General features: G+C 43.5%; 1 protein-coding gene across 2 annotated transcripts in view; it reads right to left on the bottom strand.

Moving 5' to 3' along the window:
- RBPJ (recombination signal binding protein for immunoglobulin kappa J region) overlaps positions 1 to 23,652 on the bottom strand; it is a 212,844-nt gene extending 189,192 nt beyond the window's left edge. The window contains exon 1 of one of the 2 annotated variants that reach the window (XM_066384857.1): positions 23,552 to 23,652. Coding sequence is in view for 1 of the 2 variants with exons in the window: in XM_066384854.1 (XP_066240951.1) it covers positions 23,552 to 23,583 (32 nt within the window). In the remaining variant the exon portion in view is untranslated. The remainder of the gene's footprint in view (positions 1 to 23,551) is intronic. The other variant, XM_066384854.1, reaches the window with a different exon arrangement.
- Positions 23,653 to 27,417: the final 3,765 nt, after the last annotated feature.

Genomic DNA, 27,417 nt, shown 5'->3' with positions numbered 1-27,417 from the left:
CGTATGTGTATACATACATATACATGTTTCAAACAATTCAGTCTTCTTTTAATATATTCAGAGTTGTGCAACCATTGCCACAGTCAATTCTAGACTGTTTTCATCACTCCAAAAAGAAACCCTATACCCATCAGCAGTCACTCCCCATTCCTCAGCCCCACCCAATTACTAATCTACTTTCTATGTCTATTGATTTGCCTTTTCTGGACATTTCATTTGAACGACTCATACAATATTGGGCCTTTTGTAACTTGCTTTATCATTTTGTACAATGTTTCCAAGGTTTCTTCATGGCCCAACAGGTATCAGTATTTCATTTTTTTTAATTGCAGAGTATTATTTCATTGTATAGATCAACTATATTTCATTTATCCACCAATTGATGGACATTTGCACTGTTTCTACTTCGGGGTTATTATGAATATAATGCTATGATCACTCATCTATAAGATTTTCTGTAGACGGATGTTTTCATTTCTCTTGGGTATATACCTAGAGGCTGCCAGAAATTTCAGTATTTCAACAGAACCAGAACCAACAGAACCCTTTCTCTCTCTTTCTCTCATGTAAGTAGAAAATTTAAAAATATTGACTCAACTTAAAAAAAATAATGTGGGCTAAACACAAAACATATTATTCATGGACCAGTTTTCAAGTTTGGGATAGACATTCGTTATTTCATCTGCAGAAAAAGAGAAGCAAACCAGTGGACCCCATAGATCCTTTTAGCTTTAAATCTGTACTTTCCTCATATTTTTATTAAAGTGTCACATATACAGCCATTTATTAATAAATAAAACCCATATTTATTTCCCAAAGGATTTTAAGGTAACTTGCAATATTGACCTGATAGGATAGTTAAAAATCAACCCAGAAAGAGAACTCATAATTGTACTAGGACCCTGAGCTGAGAGGATCAGCCAGAGACTAAAAGTTAGTACCTAGCTTCCTGGCAGTGGGTGCATAAGTGTAGTTTGGAGGGAGTAAAACCTAGGCCATAGATATGTTTTGAGACCACTGGTAACAGCCACCTATTTAGGACGACATTGTTTTGCTTGTGTTGTGTGCTCAGGTTTGAAAGATATGTTTCCTACTCTGAGAAGCTCGTGTCTCCTAGAAAGACACACAGGTTCCCACAAGAAGAATCAGTGAAATAAATGTGAATATAACTTCGGTAGCTCAGAGAAGCACTTTGAAGTGTGGTGGTGGTGGGGGGTAGGGACCCACAAGGATCACAAAAGAATGTACTGGGAAGACTGATCGACCAAGCTCTCTGAAGTCATGTGACCTAGCGGCCCCATCACTAAAAGGCTGGGTGGCATTGGACAAGTTATTTCAGCTTAATGAGCTAGTTTCCTCACCTGTCAATGAGGACTAACTATAAAGAAACAAAGTACTTAATACAATACCTGACTTGCTGTACATGCTCAGTGGGCATCATTTATTTTTTAAAATCTGTTTTCTCATCTGGGCTGAAAGTGTTTGTGTGTGTGTGTGTGTGTGTGTGTGTGTGTGTGTGTGTGTAGTGGGGGAGTGATCGTGAGCTGAGGCTAAAACCTCCTCGAGCATCTCTTACCCAAGCCTGCAATTTGTACCAGGTTCATGGAAGTGAGTATCATAGAGTCAGCTGTTCCGTGGCAAAGGCCAAGGTCCCAAAGCAAGAAAACCAAGGTTGGTAGGTCAGTATTCAAGAAACTGGAGATAGATGACCTAGGAAGCCTGTTTATCAAATAAACCAAAGGTAAACAGGGTGGAGTTCTGGAGCCACATCTGTGTGTCTGTTAGTGCTGTCACCTGTGTCTTTGTAGGTGGGGCTGGGACAGTTGGATGTATCGCTGAGCCAGGGAAGGAGAAGACAGTTATTCTGATGGAAAAGAGAGTGGACGTTGCCCTTGGTGACGGAAGCCAATGTGCAGGGGACATTGAGAGAACCTGGCATGGTTCAGAGCAACGAGCAGCAGCTTGGCAGGACTGGGGCGTGAGAGATGTGGGAGAGAGACAGCCGGTGAGGCTGAGAGGCAACGCGGGAGCCAGAGCACCAGGGGCTCTGAGTGTCAGGCTCAGGGGTCTGTTGTTCATTCTGAATGAACTGGGATCAGGGAAGGAATCAGGGATGACATTGTCAGATTCCTGGAGTAGAAAGCTTCGTCTGGCTGCTGTATGGAGCTTGAACTGCAGGACGACCATCTGACAGCAGAAATAACGATTGTGTAAGAGCAGAGAAGCTGCCCTCTTTGCACACAGTAGTCGTTACATGATTTATTATTCTAGCAATTACACTAATGCCAATGCTCTGGAGCAAGTTAAATGGCAGAGCCAGGGCTCAAACCTAGTGGAAAATGTCCAGGAAGGGAAAGTTTTTAAAAGTCTTCAAGTAAAAAATTGACACCGAAACAAAGAAGGGGGAAATTTCATAAGAAAAACCACCAAAGCCAATTTGTAAAAGTAAAAATGAGAAAGAGTCTCCATGGATAATTTTTACTTATTCTAAAACTGAGATAAAAGGCACCTTCACTTTCAGTATGGAAGCAAGAATCTAGTTGTTGCTTCTTAGCTGCTCAAATGTATTTCCTGGCTTTATCTGGGCAGCAGGCACATTGCTGTGGTTAGCTCGTATAACATGGTTTGTGAATGCTCATACCTTCCTGTGATCAATGCTTTTTATTACTGCTTTTTTTTTTTTTTTTTTTAAGATTTGTATTTATTGCTTTTACAGAGTGGGGTGTGGGGAGTGAGAAGTATCAATTTATAGTTGCTTCACTTTAGCTGTTCATTGAGTTTTTGTTGTATGTGCCTTGACCAAGCAAGCCCAGGGGATTTCGAACCAGCACCTTCAGCCATCCAGGTCAACACTCTATCCATTATGCCACCACAGGCCAGGCTGTTATTGCTTTGATGACTGTATTAGTTTCCTTTTGCTACTGTAATAACTTGCCACAAACTTAGTGGCTTAAAACAACACAGATTTATTATTTTACAGTTTGGGAGGTCAAAAGTCCAACATGGGTCTTATGCAGCTAAAATCAAAATGTTGGCAGGGCTGTGTTTCTTTCTGAATGCTCTACGGGAGAATCTCTTTCTTGCCTTTTCCAGCATCTAGAAGCTGCCTGTATTCCTTGGCTCGTGGCCTCTTCCTCCAGTTTCAAAGCCAGCAATCATATCACCCTGACCTCTGATTCTGTTGTCACATCTCTTTCTCTGACTCTCACTCTCCTGCCTCCCCTTCCCTGATCAGGCCCCTTGCGATGACATTGCATCCACCTGGATAATCTAGGATATTCTTGCCATCTCAAGACTCATAACTTAATCACATCTGCAAAGTCCCTCTGCTATGCTACATTAGTTAGGACATGGACATCTTTGGGAGAGGGGCATTATTCTGCCAACCACAGTGGTTGTTAGTATGAAATAATAGTGTATATTATTATTATGGAAGGGAAGTAATAAGAAATGGACTAACGTGCCAGTAAGACAATGTGTATGATGGTCAAATAGCTTGTCTGGTTAGAGCATGGTTCCAGGGCACAGAGGTTGCCAGTTTGATTCCCTGGTTAGGAGCAGCTTGGTGTTCCTGTCTCTCTTTTTCTCCCTCTCTCTCAAAAGAAAGTCACACTTTTAATAACAAAAAATGCATTTAATTTGGCTAATTGGTTTGATAATTAGATCATATGATGGAACATTTTCCATCAGTTGAATGAGACAAATCTGAAGCTGCAAAATTTTGACAAAATTTTATTTAAGGCATTCAACAAGATAAAAGCATTAAAGGAGTTCTACTCTAAAAGATGTGTGAAAATAAATATTTTGATTTACCCATCTCCTACTGAAACAAATTTAATAAAGTGTCCCTGGGTAAAAGGATCACAGGGAAAATATTAATAATAGTAACTAAAAAGCGTTAACCTTTTTGGATTGAGGCATTAATGACTGAGTAATAAATCCTTTCTCAAGTTAGATGGTTTCCAATTATTTACTTTTAACAAAATTGTAGGGAGACCTAATCAAAGTGATAGATGGTTAAGAATATATTGTGTTTTGGTTATACAATTCAGAAGGTATTCAAGGAATTGAATGTCAGTGTTTTGGGAAAACATCTTTCCTTCCCATCTACACAGTTCTGTGAATAAAAGTTCTTAGTGGTCATATCTATGAAAAAACAAACAAACTAATTAAAATGATTCTAAATGCTATCATTTTCTAATAGTAAATGATTGTCATTCCTGAATATGTGAACTAGTTGCAGGAAAATATCTTTACCCATCTCATTGAGATGCATTAAAAATTACTTTAAATATAATTATATATCAAAAATTAAAATATATTGATGATGTTTTGGTCAATTTTGTACCGCTAATAACTTGTGAAACTTAAATGTAGAAGTTTTGTTTTTTTAAATAGTTGAGCGTGAAAGAAATGTTTTGCTTGTTTGAGTATTATTAAAATAGGTGATAGTGAGTGGCAAATTGTTAGGGTATTGCTGGGGTAATAAGTCCATGCAATTTGTTTACAATAGGATCCAACTGTCCTGGTTTTCCAATGTCAATTTTTATAATATATAGGAAATCTTTTGCAATTATTTAATCTAAATTTGAAACAATAAATTAAAAGCTTAGGTAAACTAAGAATATGGGCAGAGATATCATTTTCCAAATTCACTTTTCGGAGAGTACTAGAGTGACACATTTTGAAGTCTATTGACTGAGTTTCTCAATGGGCATTATCAGGTCAGTGAAAGCCAACAGCCCGGACCAGTGCACTTCACGGCCACCTTCTTGCTTTATTTTCGAAGGACTGCTCAGCCCTGACCGCAGGGTGCCCACTCAGTCTCGGTCTGCGGGAATGAGAGCATCGGGTCCACAGGGCATAGCCTCCAGCCACCGTCCTCCTTCAGATGACTCCATTTGGTTTGATTAAACATGACTGTTTTCTTCAAACAGTACTCACTATGTACCAGGCACTGTTCTGATCATTGTTTTACAAATATTAACACATTTAAGCTTTATAAAAACCCTGTGGAGTAGATCCCGTTATTATTCCCATTTTACAGATGAGGAGCCTGAGGCACAGAAAGATGAAGTAACTTGCTAAAGGTCACACAGCCAATAAATGATGGAAGAAGGACTTCTTATATATATTGATATTCTTTCTTTTTAAAGGAGCAGAAAGGAATGATCCATTCTTGGTGCCCAGATGGGGCGCCATCAGACTCCTTTCCCTCAACGTGCCTTGTGGTTCACTATACCCAACGTGTCCTTCTCTATACCCAACACTTGCTTAGACTAAGAGTAGATTGGAGTTGCCTATGAGGATCCAAGAATCCAGTTTTTAGATGCAGTGGACTTGAATTTGACTGGTCTGTTTATTGACACTGGCTTTTACAGCCCTGAATCATTACATAAATGTCTTATTCAGATAGGAAGACCGGGTAATTAGTATTGCAGGTCACTAGTGAAAGGCTTCAAAAACATCAAACCACCCCAAGAAATATTTTTCCTGGCTTCCTCCATACAACCTCATAACTCCAGTTTCAGAGGTTTGGAGTGGGCAAAATGCTCTTATGGTTTCCTTTATAGCAATGAGGAAAACAAATTACCCAGACAGCGTGTGTCTCTGCCATCTCCTGACACTGCTTTCCAAACGACTTCCATCGGCTCTGCCATTTGACACAGGCAGAGGGTAGCAGAAGAAGGTGGCAAGAACTTTTGAGGGTGAAAAATATCTTAGGAGGCGTGTCACCTTGAAAAATGAAACTGCTTTGAAAATACAAACCCCTCCCCAGAACACCAATTTCCACCCTCTCCTACACAATGTAACTGTCTAAAAAAAAAAAAGAGTCCAGCGTTTATAGATAGAGTAGTATCTATTACTGTACTTTCTAGCAAGCTAAAATTACATTTGGACAACTCTGGGACATTTCAATGTCTTCAGTATTATCCAGGGCATTTCAGAGTATGAGCCAGTCACTATTTCAACATGTCACAGGGCAAAGCACCATGGGCTATGAGACCTGGTGAGACAGATGCCAGCATCAGCCAGTTCCTGCCCTGCCACTAACTGGCCTGAAAACTGTTAGAAGAACATCCCCAAACCTCATTTTTTCCAAATACTAAATTGCCTTCTAACAATTGAGCTGTCTGAGTTGTTGGGAACATCAGGGAATAGAACTGAAGTAAAAAATAAGCTTTGGTTTTAAAAGAGCTATGCCTGTGTCAGGTGCTGTTAGCGGTGTGGGAGAGACATATCTATCTGTGATGGGGTAGACGGTGTGCCCTGATTCCTCCCCTGCCCTGTAAAAGGAATGACATAATAAAAAGTTGGGAAACTGAGGAGAAGGAGAAAGAGGGTGTGTCTGTGGTCTCAGGGTACAGAGAGACGTAGGGAAGTAGTTGCATTGGGTGTGGGGGGATTTCAGGGTTCCTGGTATTGCTGGGGCATGGTAATGAATTGGATTCTCTTTAACTTTGTCTTAAAAGATGCAGATCAGGGATTTAAAAAACCAAAAAGCTCCTATGGCTATTTGGGCTGTATCTCTTTGGATCTGAGCTCACGCTGGTAGTGGACCTGCCACATGGAATTAGAGATGGCGGGAAAATCAGCAGAGAAATCTTAGCAATAATTAATCACATTTTTTTCACTGATAAGTTTCTAGGGTTCCTAGGCAGAGATAGTTACAGTTCGTGTTGGGCTATTTTTGTACCGGGGAAAATAGATAACATCATTGCTATGGTCTGAATATGTCCCGCCAAAAATCATGTTAAACCAACCCTAACCTCCCAAGGTGATGGTATTAGGAAGTGGGGGCTTTGGGAGGTGATTAGGCCAGGAGGGTGGAGCTCCTGGGAATGAGATTAGTGCCCTTGTAAAAGAAACCTCCGGAGAGCCCCCTCATCCCTCTGCCATGTGGGGTTAACAGTGAAAAGAGAAAGAATTAGGCTCTCAACAGACATCATATCTGCTGATGCCTTGACCTTGGACTTTCAGCCTCCAGAACTATGAGAAATACAGTTCAGATTGCTTTGTGAGTTACTCGGTTTATGGCATTTTGTTATTGTTGGGAAGATAAAATGTATTATGCTCACTTTGTTAAAAATGGCGCTGCCCACGTGAGGCCGTCGCCCAGGTGATATTAATGTGTGTTGAGAATCCTTGTAGCCTGGGGCTTGGTTTTGGGATTAAGCCTTTCCCACCCTTTTAATGTGGGGTGGTACAATCCAATCATGCCTCAGAGAAGTGACTTTGTGTTAGAGACTTCCCTATTTTGTATATTGGATTAGAGATTGTGAAGCTACAATATAAAATGGGGGCAGAACGAGAGTTTGTTCTCTTGGTTCCTGGGATGATTAGCATGAGAGAGCAGAGGGAGCAGAGCAGAGAGCAGCAGAAAGAGGCCATGTGGCCAGGAGAAGCAGCCAAGATGGCGGAGTGCTGAGTGAGATGCCAGTTTGTGTAGTGTTTGTATCTGGGATAAGGAAGGAGATGGGGAACTGAGGAGAATAAGGCTGGTGAGCTAGAAACCTTTGATTCTAGGAAACTCGGATAAGTCAGTAGCTTTGTGAGCACTGAATGTGAGTGGGTTTTGGAGCCCAGTGTGTATTTTTACTTGCCCGCCGGGTGCAGGCTAGAATTAAAGACTATGGCCCATCAGTTTTTGGCTCCGCTGTTTCTTTACCGACTGTCCGAATCCAATGCGAACCTGCATGGATCAGGAGGCTGCTGTGGTAGTAGTGGCCCTGGCCGTGGCTCCTGGCTTGGCCACTGGCTTTACAGTTATAGCAGCCCAAATGGACTAAGGCAATCATATCAGAAAATTTGAGTTCAAATCTACACCTGGGCCTGCACCCTGAAGAACGGTGATGGTGACGTTAAGGAGTCATGCCGAGCCAGCTTCCAGACCAGAGTGCTTTTGAGGATTAAATGTGATCTGGGAAACTAATTTATTCCATTGTGTTCCACATTATGGATACTCAACAAATGCTTATTAATTCAGAGTTGTAGGTTAAAACTCAAATGTAAATGCCTTTTGGTTGAAGTAGTCAAAGAGCCCTAAAATATTTAAAATGGGTGTAAAACGTCAAAATAGCATTATTTTAAACCCATTTTGAAAGCTGGTTCAAAAATACACAAGGAATGTTTGGTGAAGTCTTTTTAAAAACTTAGGTTGAACAGATGTGTTCTTGTGAAATGACTGGGTTCCCATGGTGCTAAGCTCCTCCCCCACATCAGCAGAGCGGTGCTCATGTGTTCCTTAGCCAAGGACCTGAGGCCCTTACTTGGGGCAGAGCATTATATCCTTCTTGACAAGATGCTAACTCCGACTACACGATAGGACCCTAGAGTTTACAAAAGTACTTCCACAAATATTATTTCTTGTGAGATGTTTTCTGCCTTTTTTTTTTTTTTTTTTTTAATAAACAAGAGGCAAAGTGCTTAAATGTCTTGGTCAAGGCCCCACATCTACTAAGTGATAGTGGCAGCGTCAAACCCAGGGCTTCTAACTTCCGAGTCCAAGGCTCTTTCTATATCACCACGTTTTATGGGCTGAGTTGTGTCATTTCAAAATTTATATACTGAAGTCCTAACCACCAGTATCTCAGAATGTGACTGTGTTCGAAGACAGGGCCTTTAAAGGGGAAATTAAATCCAAACGAGGCCCTCAGGCAGTCTCTAATCTAATCTGAGTGTTGCCGTTATGAGAAGAGGATAGCAAGTCACCAGGGAAATGGTCATGTGAGGACACAGGGAGAAGGTGGCCATGTGTAAATGAAGGAAAGAGGCCTCTGGAGAAACCAAACCTGCCGATGCTTTGAGCTTGGACTGCTAGCCTCCAGGCCTGTGAGAAAATAAACTCCTGCTGTCTAAGCCTCCCAGTCTGTGGTATGTTGCCGAGGCAGCCCCAGCCCTAAGGCACCATGGGTATCTCACGCCTGTACTGGAAGTGTTAGTGGTTCCCACGGACCATAAAAGAGGTCTAATTCCTCAGCACGGCATTTAGTACTTAGGGCTCTTGAGACTGTCTCCAATCCACTTACCTCACTTCATCAGAACTTCTTTTTAAAATTTTTTTTATGTATTCATTTTTTAGAGAAAGAAGAGGGAGAGAGGAAGAGAGAGAGAAGGGGGAGGAGCAGGAAGCATCATCTCCCATATGTGCCTTGACCAGGCAAGCTCGGGTTTTCGAACTGGAAACCTCAGCATTCCAGGTTGAGGCTTTATCCATTGTGCCACCACAGGTCAGGCCATCAGAACTTCTTTTTACTCCCCCAGTATCATCTTTCTTCCTTTGGTGATATTATTATTTCCTTCCTATCTTTTTTTTTTCTTTTCTTTTCTTTTTCATTTTTCTGAAGCTGGAAACAGGGAGAGACAGTCAGACAGACTCCCGCATGCGCCCGACCGGGATCCACCCGGCACGCCCACCAGGGGCGATGCTCTGCCCACCAGGGGGCGATGCTCTGCCCATCCTGGGCGTCGCCATGTTGCGACCAGAGCCACTCTAGCGCCTGAGGCAGAGGCCACAGAGCCATCCCCAGTGCCCGGGCCATCTTTGCTCCAATGGAGCCTTGGCTGTGGGAGGGGAAGAGAGAGACAGAGAGGAAAGCGCGGCGGAGGGGTGGAGAAGCAAATGGGCGCTTCTCCTGTGTGCCCTGGCCGGGAATCGAACCCGGGTCCTCCGCACGCTAGGCCGACGCTCTACCGCTGAGCCAACCGGCCAGGGCTTCCTTCCTATCTTTAAGGGTTGAACTATTACTGAGTCTTCAAGGTCCAGATCAACCCTTGCTTCCCCCTCCCCCCCAACTTTGTTTATTCACTTTGCTTCTAGTAACCTTTTACTTAGGATTAGGAGAACACACCGCCTTTGGAGGAAGATGGCCTGGGTTTTGAATTCTAGTTCTCATACTTAAGAGCTGTGTGACCTTGAATAAGTTACTTAACCTCTCTAAGCCTCCTCTTCCCTGTACAGAGGAATAACAGCAGTACCATTACTAGAACACTGAGAAGAATAGGTAAGATAATGCCTGCACAGCTCACTGTGAGGGTTCCTCCTCCCCTAGCACTGCCAGTGCTCAGTGTACACAATTTAGTTTCTGATTACTCAAACATTACTATACTGCTCGCAAGAATTAGATATTTCAGAATGAATACGAAGCAAGAAAATATTCCTTAATAATTGTGAGCAGTATATTTTTCAACAATTTTTATTCTCATTTAATTCCTTCTCCTATTTCTTAAAGCTGTCAAAATATTTTATCTGTCCTAATCTAAAAGCGCTTGGGTCTTTTTATTAAAATTTTAATTTTGTTAAATAATTCTGATTATTGAAGTAGTTCATACTCATTGCAAAATTTTTATTAAAAACAGGAAAACAAAGAAGGAAAGATCATATATAATCCTGCCATCTGGGATATCTTCTGCTAACATTTTGATGTATCACTTTTTGTCTTTTTTCTATGTGTAAGTGCTTGGTTTTAAAACAAAAATGTGTTAATATGAAACATATTCCTTGTGTCAAGTGCTTTTTTTGCATAAAGGTGGATCATCTGTCCATATTAACAGATACAGTCTGCATCAGAGACTCACACTGGTGTCTTGTCCTGATCCAGCCTAGACATGTTTTGTTTAGTTTACAGATTGCTTAAAAAAAAAAAGTCAGGAGGCCCTGGCCGGCCGGCTCAGTGGCAGAGCTTCGGCCCGGCGTGCAGAGGTCCCAGGTTCGATTCCCGGCCAGGGCACACAGGAGAAGCGCCCATCTGCTTCTCCACCCCTCCCCCTCTCCTTCCTCTCTGTCTCTCTCTTCCCCTCCCACAGCCAAGGCTCCATTGGAGCAAAGATGGCCCGGGCGCTGGGGATGGCTCCTTGGCCTCTGCCCCAGGCGCTAGAATGGCTCTGGTCCCAGCAGAGTGACACCCCCTGGTGGGCAGAGCGTCGCCCCTAGTGGGTGTGCCGGGTGGATCCCGGTCGGGCGCATGCGGGAGTCTGACTGTCTCTCCCCGTTTCCAGCTTCAGAAAAATACAAAAAAAAAAAAAAAAAAAAAAAATCAGGATATTTTACAGAAAAGTCACATTCTCCTGTTTTGGAAAATCTGCAGCTCTAGCCACACTGGGACTGGGTTCCAGGAAGCCAGTGACTGCCAGGACGGAGTAGTGCTTTTACGTTGCATTCCTTGCCCAGGTAGATCCCTGGTCTATATATATCACCATTTCTGACGGTCCTGTAGCATCGTCTGCCTGTTTGTGACTGCAGCTGGTCGCCTCAACTAGAATAAGCAATCTGAAGGCAGGGCCTGTTGTACATTATCTTCTGTAGACTCTCGGCACCTTCTACTTACTAACCTCTTAATACGTATGTTACATAAATGCTCTAACGAAGGGACACGTTTGTGACATTTCACTCAATCACATAACTCCAGGAGTGCGTGAAATACTGCAGACCCCACCAGAGCACTGGGCTCCTTCTATCCCTTCCAGTGGCTCCCACAGCTGGGCTCAGAGTGGGGCTCCATCCACACTGGTGCCTGGGGAATCTGACAGCTTCCTTCCTGGAGGAGCCGTAAAAGCTTTCGGAAGGCAATGCATAGTAATCACTTAACTTCCCACCGAAATGCAGCCAGCTCTCAGGCGGAAGATGACCGCTCTCGGATACCACCGCTAGGCCTGTCTCCAACACTGGGGAAGAGTCAAGCACAAGAAGCCGCCATCATTCACCAGTGGTTGCACTAGCTTTTTTGTTTCTTTTCATTGTCTTTTAAGGACCTTGGGTGTCTTCTGGGTGCCCTGAGGGGTGTGTGTACTTGGTGGGTGTTGGTGCCCGAATTAGAAGCTGGATTTTAGGGACAGCCGGACGCTCCCGGGCTGCTCCACCCTGCGGGCGGCACGTGAAACCCGACCACAGACGCGAGGCGGGCCCCTGCAATCCGACTTCAGAGCCTTGGCTTCCAAAACCTGATCCTCCAACATTTGGACTTATATAACTTATTTGTTTATTTTTAAGCCAGCCCCGTCCAAGTTGAGAACACTTAAGACTCCCTTTTAGAGGAAATTTGGAACCCAACATTATCATTAACTAAATCAGCAAGCAATGGTTCTGTAAAAATACCAAGCGGCAAAGATCTGAGGACTTTTATTGTCCTGTTCCTGGTGGAATTACATTGTGTGGTGGTTTCTCTGGAAATTGCTTCTGGGGTTTTGTGTGTGTGTGTGTGTGTGTGTCTCTCTGTCGCTCTCCCTTATAAACCATGACCTGTGTCTCAGGGGGCTGGGCTTCCTGCTGAGTAGGAGCACCCTTCATTTGACAAGGAACCATGTCGGTCAACCCCAGTGGTTCTCCCAAGCAGTTCACTTGGTGGGGTCTCTGGAAAACATACTGCTCTTTGATGAGCATGGGGAAGCGGAAAACATGTAAGACACATATCTCTGGGTCACATCAGATGCCATTTTATATCAGATTCTTGACATGAGAGAACAGGTGCCAAGGGCCTGATAAAAAAGTATGTGAAGAAAATGTTCACTGCAATGCTATTTCTAAGGGAAAACACTGGAAACTTTCTAAGTGTTTAGCAATAGGGGTATAATTAAATAAATGGCCATTTTCAATGCATCCTTTAAAGACTCATTAAAGTCATGGAGATTCTTTGGAGAGTCTTTAATGATGTGAGAGAATTGTTTGTGATTTGTGGGATTAAAAAAGTAGAACACAACATTACATGTGAAGTATGAGGGAAATTATCTTTATGGACAGATCCTTGGGAAATATATCACACTTTTAGGGAAGCTTATATCTCTGTGTTATGGGATTATGGGTAATTTTTATTGTTTCTTTATGCTTTTCAGCTTTTTTTTCTTTTAGAGAGAGAGGCAGGGAGAGAGACAGAGAGACAGGAACATCGAGCTGTTCCTGTGTGTTCCCTGACTAGGGATAGAACCAGCAACCTCTGATCTTTAGGAGGACACTCCAACCAACTGAACTAACTATCTGTTCAGGGCTTAACTTTTTTATTTTTTAATTTATTGGATTTTTTTTTTATTTTTATTTTTTTTAGAGAGAGAGACAGAGAGATGAAGGGAGAGAGAAGGGAGCATTCATTTGTTGTTCCACTCAGTCATGCATTCATTGGTTCCTTCCTCTATGTGCCCTGACCAGGGATCAAACTCGCAACCTTGTCATTTCCAGATGACACTGTAACCGAATGAACTAACTGGCCATGGCTTTTCACATTTTTAAACTTTTTCACCATGACCATTTATTGCTCTGATTATCAGAAAAGAAAATGATTAGTCCCTGGCCTGTTGGCTCAGTGGATAGAGCATCAGTCCAGCATGTGGATGTCCAGGTTTGATCCCTGATCAGGGCACACAGGAGAAGCAACCATCTGTGTCTCTTTCCCTCTCTCTCTCCCATTTCTCCCTCTTCCCCTCCCATAGCCAGTGGCTCGGTTGGTCTGAGCGTTGGCCCCGGATGCTGAAAATAGCTTGATTGATTCGAGCTTTGGCCCAAGATGGGGGTTGGCAAGTGGATCCAGGTCAGGGCACATGTGGGAGCCTGTATCTCTAGCTCTCTTCCTCTCACTTAAAAAAAGAAAGAAAGAAAATGACTAGGTCCACATTTTCTTTTGATATTTTCCTCAGCCCTCACTACTCTCTTTACTCCCTTGATTTCTCTGGTGAGGTTGGAGGAAAAGGCCAGGACTTAAGATGTTCCCTTATGTCAGAGCCATAGCAGTTTCCCCTGGGACCTGGAGGTTTGTGGGCATCTACAAAGTATGTGTCCATCCAGGTTCCTCTGTGCAGATTCATGGAGCTTCGCAAATTGAAGAAGGGAACCAGGCTAAAGGGAATTTTGCATCAACTGATTGACCCCATCTTTAGGTGTAAAAGAGTTGCAGCAGGATATCTCTTCCCTCTTTCTATCCTCACCTCCACTACCCTAAAACAATCTTGACTGAAGTGCAGATAGATATTTTCAAGTTCTGGCGAGGCAGCCTGGTTCAAGCAAGGTGACTAGGCTGCTGAGACCAGGTGACTGAGATCTGAAGGTTGTCCAGCCCAGAGAAGACTGGTTTACTCCTTGGGTCAGCTAATTCCTTCAATCCTGTGGGTTTCCTCCATGTGTTAAATGGATATAACATGACTCAAAGCTCCTCTTGGAGCTGTGTCCCCTAACCTCATCTACGACTGTCTGTACGCAAGGTTGTGTCCCATAGCCTCAGCTACGACTGCCTGCACGCAAGGTTGTGTCCCATAGCCTCATCTACGACTGCCTGCACGCAAGGTTGTGTCCCATAGCCTCATCTACGACTGCCTGTACGCAGGGCTGTGTCCCCTAACCTCATCTACGACTGCCTGTACGCAGGGCTGTGTCCCATAGCCTCATCTACGACTGCCTGTACGCAGGGCTGTGTCCCATAGCCTCATCTACGACTGCCTGCGTGCAAGGTTGTGTCCCATAGCCTCATCTACGACTGCCTGTACGCAAGGTTGTGTCCCATAGCCTCATCTACGACTGCCTGTACGCAGGGCTGTGTCCCATAGCCTCATCTACGACTGCCTGTACGCAGGGCTGTGTCCCATAGCCTCATCTACGACTGCCTGTACGCAGGGCTGTGTCCCATAGCCTCATCTACGACTGCCTGTACGCAGGGCTGTGTCCCATAGCCTCATCTACGACTGCCTGTACGCAGGGCTGTGTCCCATAACCTCATCTACGACTGCCTGTACGCAGGGCTGTGTCCCATAACCTCATCTACGACTGCCTGTACGCAGGGCTGTGTCCCATAACCTCATCTACGACTGCCTGCACGCAGGGCTGTGTCCCATAACCTCATCTACGACTGCCTGCACGCAGGGCTGTGTCCCATAGCCTCATCTACGACTGCCTGCACGCAGGGCTGTGTCCCATAGCCTCATCTACGACTGCCTGTACGCAGGGCTGTGTCCCATAACCTCATCTACGACTGCCTGTACGCAGGGCTGTGTCCCATAGCCTCATCTACGACTGCCTGTACGCAGGGCTGTGTCCCATAACCTCATCTACGACTGCCTGCACACAGGGTCGTGTCCCATAACCTCATCTACGACTGCCTGTATGCAAGGTCGTGTCCCATAGCCTCAGCTACGACTGCCTGCACGCAAGGTCGTGTCCCATAGCCTCAGCTACGACTGCCTGCACGCAAGGTCGTGTCCCATAGCCTCAGCTACGACTGCCTGCACGCAAGGTTGTGTCCCATAGCCTCAGCTACGACTGCCTGTACGCAGGGCTGTGTCCCATAACCTCATCTACGACTGCCTGTACGCAGGGCTGTGTCCCATAACCTCATCTACGACTGCCTGTACGCAGGGCTGTGTCCCATAGCCTCAGCTACGACTGCCTGTACGCAGGGCTGTGTCCCATAACCTCATCTACGACTGCCTGTACGCAGGGCTGTGTCCCATAGCCTCAGCTACGACTGCCTGCACACAGGGTTGTGTCCCATAACCTCATCTACGACTGCCTGCACGCAAGGTTGTGCAGTGCTCTCTCCAGGCGCTGAAGGATAGTGTCGAAGGCGGACTTGAGCTTGGAGTGAGGAACGATCTTAAGAACATTTATAGGATAGGAATAGTCTTTTAACTCCCAAGCATGGTGAACATTTAATTACATCTAGCAACTGTTTGTTGAGAGATTATCTACATTTTGACAAAGGCATCCAAGAATTCCCTCCAAACTCCTTGGAGAATGCCCAGTTTCCCCCATTTACATCCCATTGATCCTTTTTCTTTAAAGCTGAGATCCCTGTGTGATGTTGAGGAACCAGTACTGGTCTTGAAATCAGAAGGTCTGGGTTGAAAAATCTTATCTCTACTTTGTCACTCACAAGCACTGTGGCTTCAAACTCTCTAAGTCTCATTGTCCCACCTTTAAAATAGGAATAATAATGCCAGTTGCATGGAATTGTTCGTGAGTAGGATTATTGGATTTAACAAATAAAAACAGAGACACCCTCCCCTGGTTAAACTGGAATGTCAGACCAACAAAGCTAATTTTTTAGTGTATGTGTATGTCCTAAAATTCGTGAGATATCCTTATACTAAAATTTTTGTCACTGTTTTTCTGGCATTCCAATTTAACTGGGTGTCCTGCATTATGCCTGACGATCCTATTGTTGAGGTTGAAATAAAGGGACTTATCTGCAAGTTCCTTTCCATGGCTCTATGTGTGCTCTTCCCACTGCACCATCCTCTCACAGGGGAGGGGTCCCCATGAAGTGATTGGTGCTGCCCTCTTCCATGGCAGAGGAATGAAGTCTCTGTGACCAGATTGGTGGAGGGGAAGGGAGGGTGCCCAGCGGAGGACATCCCCGCAGGAGGAGTAAGAGAGCCCAAGGCACGTGGCCTGGTAGTGGCTAAAGCTTGGCTTAATGGGCACTTTAAGGACCCTAGTAAATAGCATTTCCGGTCCTGTGTGTCTTTGATGCACTGTGTCCGTGGGGGTGACACCCCCCCCAGGGGGGCCTAGCTGGGGTTGCCGACCACAGGCAATCTTCATGTAGGCACCACCATTCCAGGGGCTTCAAAAGCCAACTGTCTGTTTGATAGAGAGACTTTCCAGGAGGTGATTTTTTACAAACAAGGGGTAAAGGTGACTGGTGTGCCAGAGACAGTACTGCAGTTTGGGAGATACCCTGGGGTGCTGTTTCTCGTCCTCGCTGCGCCCCTTTAACTGCATCCCCCCAGCTGGTGGGGTGGCGGTAGACAGGTGGCAGGGCTCCTCTCTGACCTTTGTGTGCATCACACGCTGCTTGGGGGGGCCCCCAGAACCTAAGCTCGGGGTGTAATTTTCCTTTTCTGATCATCTGAATTCCAGGCGAGGAGCTCAGCTGTCGTCGGCTTCAGGGAATTTTTTCCACCGGGATTGAAATCGTGGCCAAGAAAGCGCGGGCATGCAGAAGGCATTCTTTTCTGCTATTCAGCTGCGCTTCCCCTTTAGTTCAGGCATTAGAAACTGGTGCCTGTACCAGAGCCATAGATGAAGGTTTTGAATTTCATTACAATGAGAAAACACTGGGAAGGGAAACCATCGCTCACTGCATTTCCTAATCTGTCGTGTCTCCCCCGCCAGGCCCCCCCTTTTTATTAGAGAACACTTGAATAGCTACTTTCATATACATATATATTTAAAGGTAAGAAAAAAAATAACTATTTGAAGCCATGCCTCATGCGAAAAAAGAAGAAAAAGAAAAAGAAAAAAAAAATTTAAAGTGACACCACTGCTGTTCACTCCACTTAAGTATTACAGTCAGCTTGTTACTTTTATTTTGGAAGAGAAGATGTAACATCTGACTATTATTTTCTAAATAGCTTTCTCTAAGTTAAATACTTTCTAAATGTTTTACTCACCCTGAAAAATAATATCTCTAAAATCTAAGTTTGATGTGCTATATATATTTTCCTCCCTGATAGATGAAAATAAATATATGCTATTTAAAAATTTGAAGTGCTCATCTGTGTATCACCTAAAACGGTCTTTTAAAGACACAGCTCTACCTCACGGAGTTATTTGAAGCCAGGGGTTCCTATCTGCAGCCAGGTCTGAGTGAGACCTTTTCTCCATTTTGGGCACTGGGCTTTACACGCATCTGCTCATTAGTCCCCCCCAGGAACTCTGTAAAGAAGGTATTTTCATTGGCCCCATCTTACAGATAAAGAAAGCGAGACTGAGAGAGATAAAGAAAGGGTCATCTTGTTAATAAATGAAAGTCAACTCAAATCAGAACAGCCTTGAGTTCAGAGTCTAAGCAATCACTTCTCTTTTTAACCTCTTAGAAAGACACACACACACACACACACACACACACACACACACACACACAAAATAACACATAGGTATTGATACCAGCACTTGCCAGGAAAGAAGCAGGCAACAGCGCTGTTGAAGAACGAGTTCATTCAGTACTAAGTGGTAAATGCGTTCTTCCCGTAACTTCTAATGCATCAAGAGCAGTTCCCAACTTGCACAGGGCTTGGATTCCAAACGTTGATTTAAAAGCAATTTCCCCATCTCCTTCCTCTGTGCTCCAAGGTGCTATGCACACACCTCTCCTGTTACACTCAGCACATTCTCTCTCAGTTGCTTACACATCTCTCCCCCAGAGGGCTCCGGGCTGCTCAAGTTCAGGGACTTACCATATATTTACTTTGGTGTTCCAGCACCTAGCACAGTGCTCAGTCGTGAAGGCTCAAAGTGCACATTTGTTGTATTGAATTACAAGTCATTTGTTTGGAACTCAGCACACATTTCCCCTAAGACATGAATTACAAGTGCAAGTGGAAGTGTGATGTTGCCAACCAGTCTAGAAGTTTACTTAACCTAACTCGGAGTTTAGCAGTAAGTTATCGGGAGTTGTGGGTGTAGGGTCAGACCTAGATGAAATTTTGCATGGGTCACAGTTCATCTTTGACTCCCTCCACATGGCCTTATTTTCTACATCTTCCATCAATGCGTATCCTTGTCTCCAAGCTTCCTTCTCAATAACCAGGTGTGTCCCTCCCCCAGCCCTTCTCTGCTCTTACCGCAAATAACCTATTGGCCCTCCTCACTAGTCAAAGTTCTCACTTCCTGAATGTATTGATAGTTGAACTCAGTTGGTTCTCAGTAGAAAAAGAATCTGATTGACTTAATTCTTGCTAATGTGTGGATGATTGCTTTAATATCCTCCCACCTTCATCCTCCCCCCGCCCCATGCAGACCATATGACTGTATAGCAAAGTAGTTAAGATTATAGGACTTGGGGCCCTGACCGGTTGGCTCAGTGGTAGAGTGTCAGCCTGGTGTGTGGATGTCCTGGGTTCAATTCCCTGCCAGGGCACACAGGAGAAGTGCCCATCTGCTTCTCCACACTTCCCCCTCTTCTTCCTATTTCTCTCTTCCCCTTCCACAGCCAAAGCTCCATTGGAGCAAAGTTGGTCTGGGTGCTGAGGATGGCTCCATGGCCTCCGCCTCAGGCGCTAAAACAGCTCTGGTTGCAACGAAGCAATGCTCCAGATGGGCAGAGCATCGCCCCCTCGTGGGCTTGCTGGGTAGATTCTGGTCGGGTGCATGTGGGAATCTGTCTCTGCCTCCCCCCTTCTCACTTCAGAAAAATCCAAAAAAGAAAAAAAATTATTGCTTTGAAAAGGGAGAATTTTTCCCTGAATACATGCCGTGGACTTTGTAAAAAAAAAAAAAAAAAAAAAAAAAAAAAAGATTATAGGACTTGGAGACAGATCTCAGTTTGAATCTTGGTTCTAACTCTAAGTTATGTGGCCTAGGTAGAGCAACTTCTGTAAACCTCAATTTCTCTCATCTATGAAGTGGGAATAATCATAGTTCTATAGAAAGCTAATAGTTTGATTATACTTACCAGTGTTGTAGATTGGGCACAGTTTTATTTATTAATTTATCTTTACAACAGCCCCATAAGGCAGGTACTCTTATTATTAATTATTATTGAAATATTTTTAATGATAATTATTATTTTTTCCCTGCCTTCAAAAAAATTTTAAAAAAGGCTTTGAGGCAAAATGCTACACTGGTAAAGCCTCTGGTAGTGTGGATGAGAGAGACCAGCGTGCCCAGGAGGCGAGTCTTCAGGGCGAAGAGCGCAGGGGCCGCTCCCAGTCACCTGGGGCTGAAACGGATTCTCAGAGTCCATTCCCTCACGGTGGTCCAGTTCCCGTAGCTTCCGCCTTTCCTTTGCCGCTGAATGTGCCAAATCTGCAAGTGGTCCAAGTTTTTTTTTCTATCGCCTTTCTTTCTTTTTACATTTTTTTCACACAGCCCATGGCAGCTGCAAGGTGGTGGGGGCCGGGCAGACGGCAGCAGCTGTTCGTATGTATGGGACCTCTGTAGTCCTTCTTTGTGAGTCAGGGGCTGTCTGTATATATCACAGGCTACCACCTGGCAAGACGTTTAGTTCCATCTATGTTATTTAAATGTTTCCTGGATGATATCATAAATGCATAAGGATGGGAGGAACTTCAAGATGTGGACCCCCAGCCCCTCGCTGCCCTCCAGCCTCATGCTGAAACGTGAGGGCACTGTTATCCTCCGGCTCAGCAGATGGCTTGGGGTTTGCTCGCCAGCCCTTCCCACTTGCCAGATGCAGACTCTGAAGCCGGTGGGGCGTGCGTCCGCACAGAAGTAACAGTGTACTCATGGCAAACGCTGAGCAGAAGCTGAGGCAAAGGCAGGTGGCAGGCTTGCCTCTCTGGTATCCTTGTGGTTAAGTAACTTCACTTCTCTGGGCCTCAGTTTCCTCTTCTGTCTAACAAGAGGGGTGGGCTAACCTATCTCTGGTTCGCTCTCAGTTTTCGGACTCTGATTCTCTGCTAAACGACCCAGGACAGATGGCGGCTCGTCCCTGCAGACGCCACTCCAGGGGAGGACAGTCCATCGTGACCCTTCGGAGCCTCAAGTGTTTCCTCATCCCTAACACTGAGAAATTTCCCCTTATGTAACTGAGAATTCTGGCAATCTGAATTTTGTCATTATTATTAGGACTTCTGAAAAATAGGAATAGCACTTTTCCCTGTGTTCTTATTGCAGTGACACCTTTATACGAATACAGGGACTTCTGAAAAATAGGAATAGCACTTTTCCCTGTGTTCTTATTGCAGTGACACCTTTATACGAATACAGTGACATGTCTGTTTTAACCTACATGGTTAGTGTTCAAAGACTTTGTAGCAAGGATATTCTATTTTTATAGGACATTTCTATTTTAGAGCTATCTAACATAGACACCATTTCATTTGAACCTCAAACTAAAAATTGGAAGGGAAATTATACTTAATTTTATATGTAAAGAGATTCAGGGTGGATAAACCTAAGTACCTTCAACAACTATCTTATCCTGCAGTTACTAAGTGGAAGAGTCAGGACCCAAACCAGGCCTTTTGGCTTGAAGTCTAGTATTCAGGCCACGAGAACACATATTAATTGAACTCCTCCCAGCATATCAGCTCCCCCTGCTTGAGTTTCTGCTATGTCCTGGGTACCTTAGTGGGTACTTTGCATACAATGTCTCAAATCCTTGAATAAACAGTGCAAGGAGAGTATTATCCTACTCGGTTTGGAGATGCAATACATCAAAGCTCAGAGAGATTAAATATTAAGGAGCTGTCTGATGGCTAATGTACGCTGAAGGCAAAATCAAACTCAAGCCTGTTCTTTTAACAGTGCTGCCTTTCAATTCAATATGCATCACCTGAAATGAGATCCAATATCGTTTAACCTTCAGAAATTTTCAGCCCCGTGAATTATTGTCCCGTGAAAGTACAGTTAACAAATTACTGGTTGATTGAATGCCCTGCAGCCAACTCAAACCTCACTCGGTTGCCTTTAAGTTTTCTTGTTATGCTTCATTCTATTTCTCGGACTTTCTAAGTTTTATTTTCCAGTCTTTCAAAAATGTTTATTTTTTCCTGGGTCTTCTTAACATGTCTGTACTTTGTGCATGAAAGCTTGGCATTTAAAGTAAGCAGCGTATTCTTGATTAGAACTCAAATGTGGAAGAATGGGATTCTAGCTTACTTCTTCCTTCCCCGTCTCGAGATTGTACATCCCAGGATCATTCTATGGGTACTCATAATCCATTTCCCTGACCATATTACCTAGTCAACCCTTGTCCATTTTGTATTTGTATAATTCATTGCCTATTCTCTGTGGGTGTGTGACAGAGATAGAGAGAGACAGAGAGAGGGGCAGATAGGGACAAACTGGAAGGGAGAGAGATAAGAAGCATCAATTTTTTGTTGCAGTTCCTTGGTTGTTCATTGATTGCTTTCTCATACGTGCCTTGACCGGGGGGCTCCAGCTGACCAAGTGACCCCTTGCTCAAGCCAGCAACCTTGGGTCCAAGCTGGTGAGTTTTGCTCAAACCAGATGAGCCTGTGCTCAAGCTGGTGACCTCGGGGTTTCAAACCTGGGTCTTCCACATCCCAGTCCTACACTCTATCCACTGCGCCACCGCCTGGTCAGGTCATTGCCTATTCTTAAGCACACTAACTTTATCTGTGAAATGGGGATAGTGCTTCCTGTTCTGTCTATGCCTCACCATTCCGGTGATGTTCAATCAAATGATGTCCGGGGAAGGCCATAGGAAAAATAGGCAGAACCACAAACACAGAGGGTTGCAGTATATATTCTACTTTTGTGAAACCAAAACTATAGAAAGGAAGCTAAGTAATCAGGATTGTTGAGTAAGAAGAAGATTTGGATGTTTTGGATTTATTATTTATCACACATAATAGATAATAATTACATACAATAATTTCTTCTGTCATTAAACTATTTTCAAAAAAAGAATTTCTGTGCTTTCTCTAGAGTGATGTCCTTTATACCCCAGGGCTAAGGTTGGTTGACCACAGCGTTGGTGTTTCTCCTCACGCGGTTTTTCACCTGTAGACCTATTGGCTGCTCCCGTACAAATCCCACCCCTTCTGGTATTGTTACGGACACGCATTCACCTTCTCTTATGGAGGTTCCCACATTTTTCATATAAGAGCACATTTTTTTAATGTTAATTATTTTTATGCAGTTCCACAATAATAATGAACTTCTGAAATCCACTGACTGAGAGAGAAAAGCTCAACGACCAAAGGACATTACAAACAGTAAAACTCCTAAATGAACTCATATCTAAGCGTGACCACATCCGAATGCTTTGGCAAAACACACAGACATGACTGAGACATCACCCCACCAGGCATGTTTATGAACACGCAGTGAATGGTTGTCAGATGAACGTGTGAATCAGAAGAGAATGAAAATTTGCAGACAAGGCTTGTGGTACCTGTGGATTTGTGATCTTTTGCCATCACTTCTTTCCTCAACCGCTGCCCTTGGGGGTCACAGCTCAGAGCTTGGAAACCACTTGTATAGTTCCCCAAATACCCAGTGTATAGTAGGCCCTCAATAATTGTGCACTGACTGTACGTAGGAATGACTGACTGCTACTCTTGTCTCCCAAGTAGATGACAAGTTTGAGGCTAGCAAGGATGTTGTAGGCCCTTAGAACCCAGCATCATGCTGAGAAGAAGCAGGCTTCTTTCAAACCAACAAAAGACTTGCTGAGACCCATCTACAAGCAGGTGTATTGCTGGAGGAGCTTATTAAAAAGGAAATATCTAAAATGTAAAATACCAAAAGGGACTATAGAGGCCTTGGGTCCTAGGAAAGTCCTTGTGTTTCTCTGCAAGAGTGAGAGAGAGAGTGGAGTTAGAAAAACACGAGAATATGCGAGAGGGTGTAGGGGAAAGCAGTGTTGTTGGTCCTGCGGAAGGGGGGGCATCTCGTTAGTGGGATGGAGGTTGGCTTCAGCCCTTTGCTGAGTGGCCAGAGCCCTCAGCAGGAAGGAGGCAGTGTGACCGGGACACTCAGAGGCAGAGGTTGAAATGGTGGAGGAGATGGTTAGCTCATTACACCGTGAAGTGGCAGTGGCAAAAAGCAATTTACTTATCCATCAGTCATGAACTAAAGCACATTAACTATTTTTATGGGCAATGCCCCATAGAGAATTTGTTAAGAGGGCTTACTCACCTCAGCAGCGCTGGATGGAGCAGTCCAATCATCTCGGAGACAAGCTCTTACTAGCGGTTCTTGTTGGAGGCTCAAGTGCCACTGAAGCACTGTGGAGTCTCTTGCTCCGAGTCTGGTGCCTACTTCACCTTGTAGCAAAGGAAGTGAAAGTGTCAAAATAAAGAGGACTTGAAAGTCAACATTCCCTTTAAGGGAAAAAAAATGCAGACACAAGCTTCTTTTTTTTGGTAGGGTGGAGGGTTCAGAAGTGTTTTGATTGTAAAGGATATTCGTAAAGACAAACAAGAAATAACCTTTCTTATTGTTTGTCCTCAACTTATCCTGGAATCTTAGGCCTGACTTTTATATACTAGCAGCCTGGAAACAAATTACCACAGAAAAACAAGAAGAGCAATGGTGCTCCAGCTGCTTTTGGTTAACTTGATGTGTTGGGTTTTGTTTTGTTTTTTTTTTTTCATGTTTCATGTCTGCCTCGATATTCTTGCCCTCAGTTATTCCTGTTGAATGGAAGTCGCTGGGTGAAGTGGATAGCCCCAGACCTAGACAGGACTTGAACCATAGTTTGTTCTGGATTCCCAGTGTTGTAGCTCTGAAGGCTGAGGTGCGGTGACAGAAGGCACCCTGCCACAGGTCTTTCTAAACCATAACATCACACTTGCTCTGGGGGGGTATTGTGATACTTCCGCCCCAATTAATCTCTTGAACAGAGGTTCAACCCAGATGTAATGTAGCTGTGACCTTTTTAGTTCCCCTGTCTGTCCCTCTTCTGTGACACATGTGTCAGCCTAATGGGCTATGTCATCTGGAGTGAAGGGTCTGGGTGGACACAGGCTGGAATGCAGTCAGGCCAGGCATCCTGAGGTGGGTACTAGACAGTAGAGTATATGACAACACATGGACTGGAGGTTAACCACTCAAAATGTCCTGATCTGACCACTTAGTCACTGTGTGACCTTGACAAGTTGCTCAGCTTTTTTATGACTCAGTTTGTTCATCTGTACAATGGGAATAATAGTAGAATCTTATTCCTATGACTGTTATAAAGATTAAATAGATTAGTGCATATGAAGTGCCTAGAACTGTGCTAGATACTCGGTAAAGGCAGTTATTATTATTATTATAATTATCATTATTATTATTAATGTATATGATAATTACATCTTTGCCTGTGGAACAATAGCGTCATGGGATGTAAAACTTAAGTGATACTGGATGTGTGACTAAGTGAAGTAAAGAGATGAATTACACTGGGGAACAATTTTTTTTTTCATTTTCTGTTGCATGAGGTTTTAGAACTGTTTCTATATATTTCTGCATCGCTGATTCCAAATCTGAAATCAATTTTTTGGTGCATGCTCTAGTTTTTATGCAATTTTAATTTATTTTTGTTACACTTACTGGCATGCATTGGTTTTTAAATTGGAGTTAAAGGGCAATGACTCTTGGATTGAACATAAACACAAGGCAATTAATGTTTTACAAACATCACTTTTACATAATTGTAGTTGTTTTTAAATGTAAAAAATTATCTGATAAAAACACCCTCTTATTTTGTTTTAAGATTGAATCATGGCTTCTTCAAGTAGGTATAAATGTAAGAATAGTTCTGACACCTTCTGTTATATATGTGGCTGTTACATACTTCAACATCAAAGGTGTAATATTTAATCATTTGTAACACATGCATATATTGCCTATTTTCAAGTTCCTTTTGGCGATCAAGACAAGAATTGGGCTCTTCATACTGTGTGTCATAATTGTGAGGAAATGCTTCATAACTAGACAAAAGGAAAATGCAAAGGAATGCTTTTTGGTATTCCCGTGGTTTGGCGTGAACCTAAGGACCATAGCAGTGACTGTTATTTCTGTCTGATCCATACAAAGGACATCAGCAAGAAGAAATGGCATATGATCACATATCCTAATATTCTTTCAGCAATATGACCTATCCCACACTCTGAGATACTCCTGGTTCTAGTTTCCAATGGTTTTATTTCTTCTAAGGACGAAGAAAGTCAACATGGTAATCAAGTGTATTTTGATAAGATGCATGAGGAAATGGTTGTAGAATCTGAAGGGTCTTCTTCTGATGCCAAGCAGTCATTAACCCCTCAGCAGTTTAGCCAACCTGAATTGAATGATTTAGTAAGAATGACATAAAAGTTGTCCTCGACTTTCTGAAGTATGAGGTGCATAACTGGATCATTTGTGTGAATCTTTAAAATGGTAAATTTCCTGCTAGGACAACAGAGAGGTTTCATGAAGTATCCTTGCTTTCTGTGTTTGTGGGACAGCTGAGCTCGGGAGAAACACTAGACACAGAAGGAGTGGCCGAAACGTGAAGCTCTGGAAGTAGGGATGCAAAATATTGTGAATGAACCTGTAGTTAATTGAGACAGGATCATTTTCCCCCCACTTCACATCAAACTTGGCTTAATGAAGCAGTTTGTTCTGGCTTTGAATAGAGAAAGTGAATGCTTTCAACATATTATTTCTGCTTTTCCTGTCTTGTCTTTCGAGAAGATAAAAGCAGATGTATTCGATGGACCTCAAATTTGAATCCTCACACGTGATTAAGAATTTTCCAGGAAGATGAATAAGGAGGAGAAAGCAGCAGGGCAGTCTTTTGTGGCAGTTACAAAGAACTTCCTTGGCAACAAAAAAGCAGAAAATTATGAACTTCTGGTTCAAAGGATGCTGTTGGCTTTCCATGACATTGGATGTAACATAAGCATTAAGATTCACTTCCTGAACAGTCACCTTGATAAGTTTCCCAAAAATCTTGACACTGTTAGTGATGAGCAGACTAGTGCTGGAGCATCAAAAGAGATTGTCCTCAACAAGTACACAAACGCAAGAGCTACAAATGCCAATTTTTGCCTGAATAGAATTTAAATAAGTTTTACATAAATTTTATGATTAAAAGAAGTGTTTTAATATGTTCTATTTTAAAATTGTAAACAAATTCTGATGCAATCATATCTTTTAGTATATTAGTGTATTTACTGCATTATATAAATTATTATATTTTCACAAAGATGATGCCCAAGAAGACATTCTACTTCATTATGTTAAACTAAATGTTGAGAATTTTACAATAAGATGAAAACCTAAAATGTTGAATTGCAAAAAACCTGTAGCTTACAGAGAAAAACTAATGTCAAATTTGAGATCAGCACACTTGAATTAGGTAAGAACAAGTGTTTTTGTGGATGCAACAAAAATTTTGGGCCACACTCGATCTTTTAGGCTTTTTCTGGCTCATCTTAAGTAACAACATGCAGACCAGGGGCTGATTGGCCTTGCTACAGGGTGTCCAATTTGTCCTGTGTGTCCAGGGCTTTGTCTGTTTTCACATGGTAAGTTCCATACCCTGAGGAATACCTAATGCTGGTAGACCGGGACTGTGGTGACCCTGGGCCTCTGTGACCCTTGCAATGCTGCAAAATACCCTAACGATTAATCACGAGGACCTTGAGGTGCCCTGTCCTGTGTCCCCCGCCTCCCCTTGTCATTGGGGAGTGGATTGAGGGGTATATCACAGAGACTGTTCGTTGTTTATACTAATTCATCTTCCCTTTTCACCTTCTTTCTTACTGGCAGTGTCCAGATTTTATTCTTTTGTTCACTCACTTGTTACCATGTGCCCCCCCCCCCCAAAATGATCATAACCCTAGTTCACCAAGGTGGCGTGGCTCTTGCTTTAACCTAAGCCAAGCATGCAGTTCTAGTCTCCTTACGAGTGGCTAAGTTCTTAGCGGAAAGTTGCACATGCTGGTGTTATATTACTAGTTGTTGAAACACCGAAGTGCTCTGTCATGCTGGGTGAGGATATGCTGTCCTGGTGCTGTGTCTCCTGCCCCAGG

Source organism: Saccopteryx leptura, chromosome 5 (assembly GCF_036850995.1).
Source record: "Saccopteryx leptura isolate mSacLep1 chromosome 5, mSacLep1_pri_phased_curated, whole genome shotgun sequence".
Classification (NCBI taxonomy): domain Eukaryota; kingdom Metazoa; phylum Chordata; class Mammalia; order Chiroptera; family Emballonuridae; genus Saccopteryx; species Saccopteryx leptura.
The sequence above is the reverse complement of the archived record's forward strand: the minus strand, read 5'-3'. Positions and strand labels throughout refer to the sequence as shown.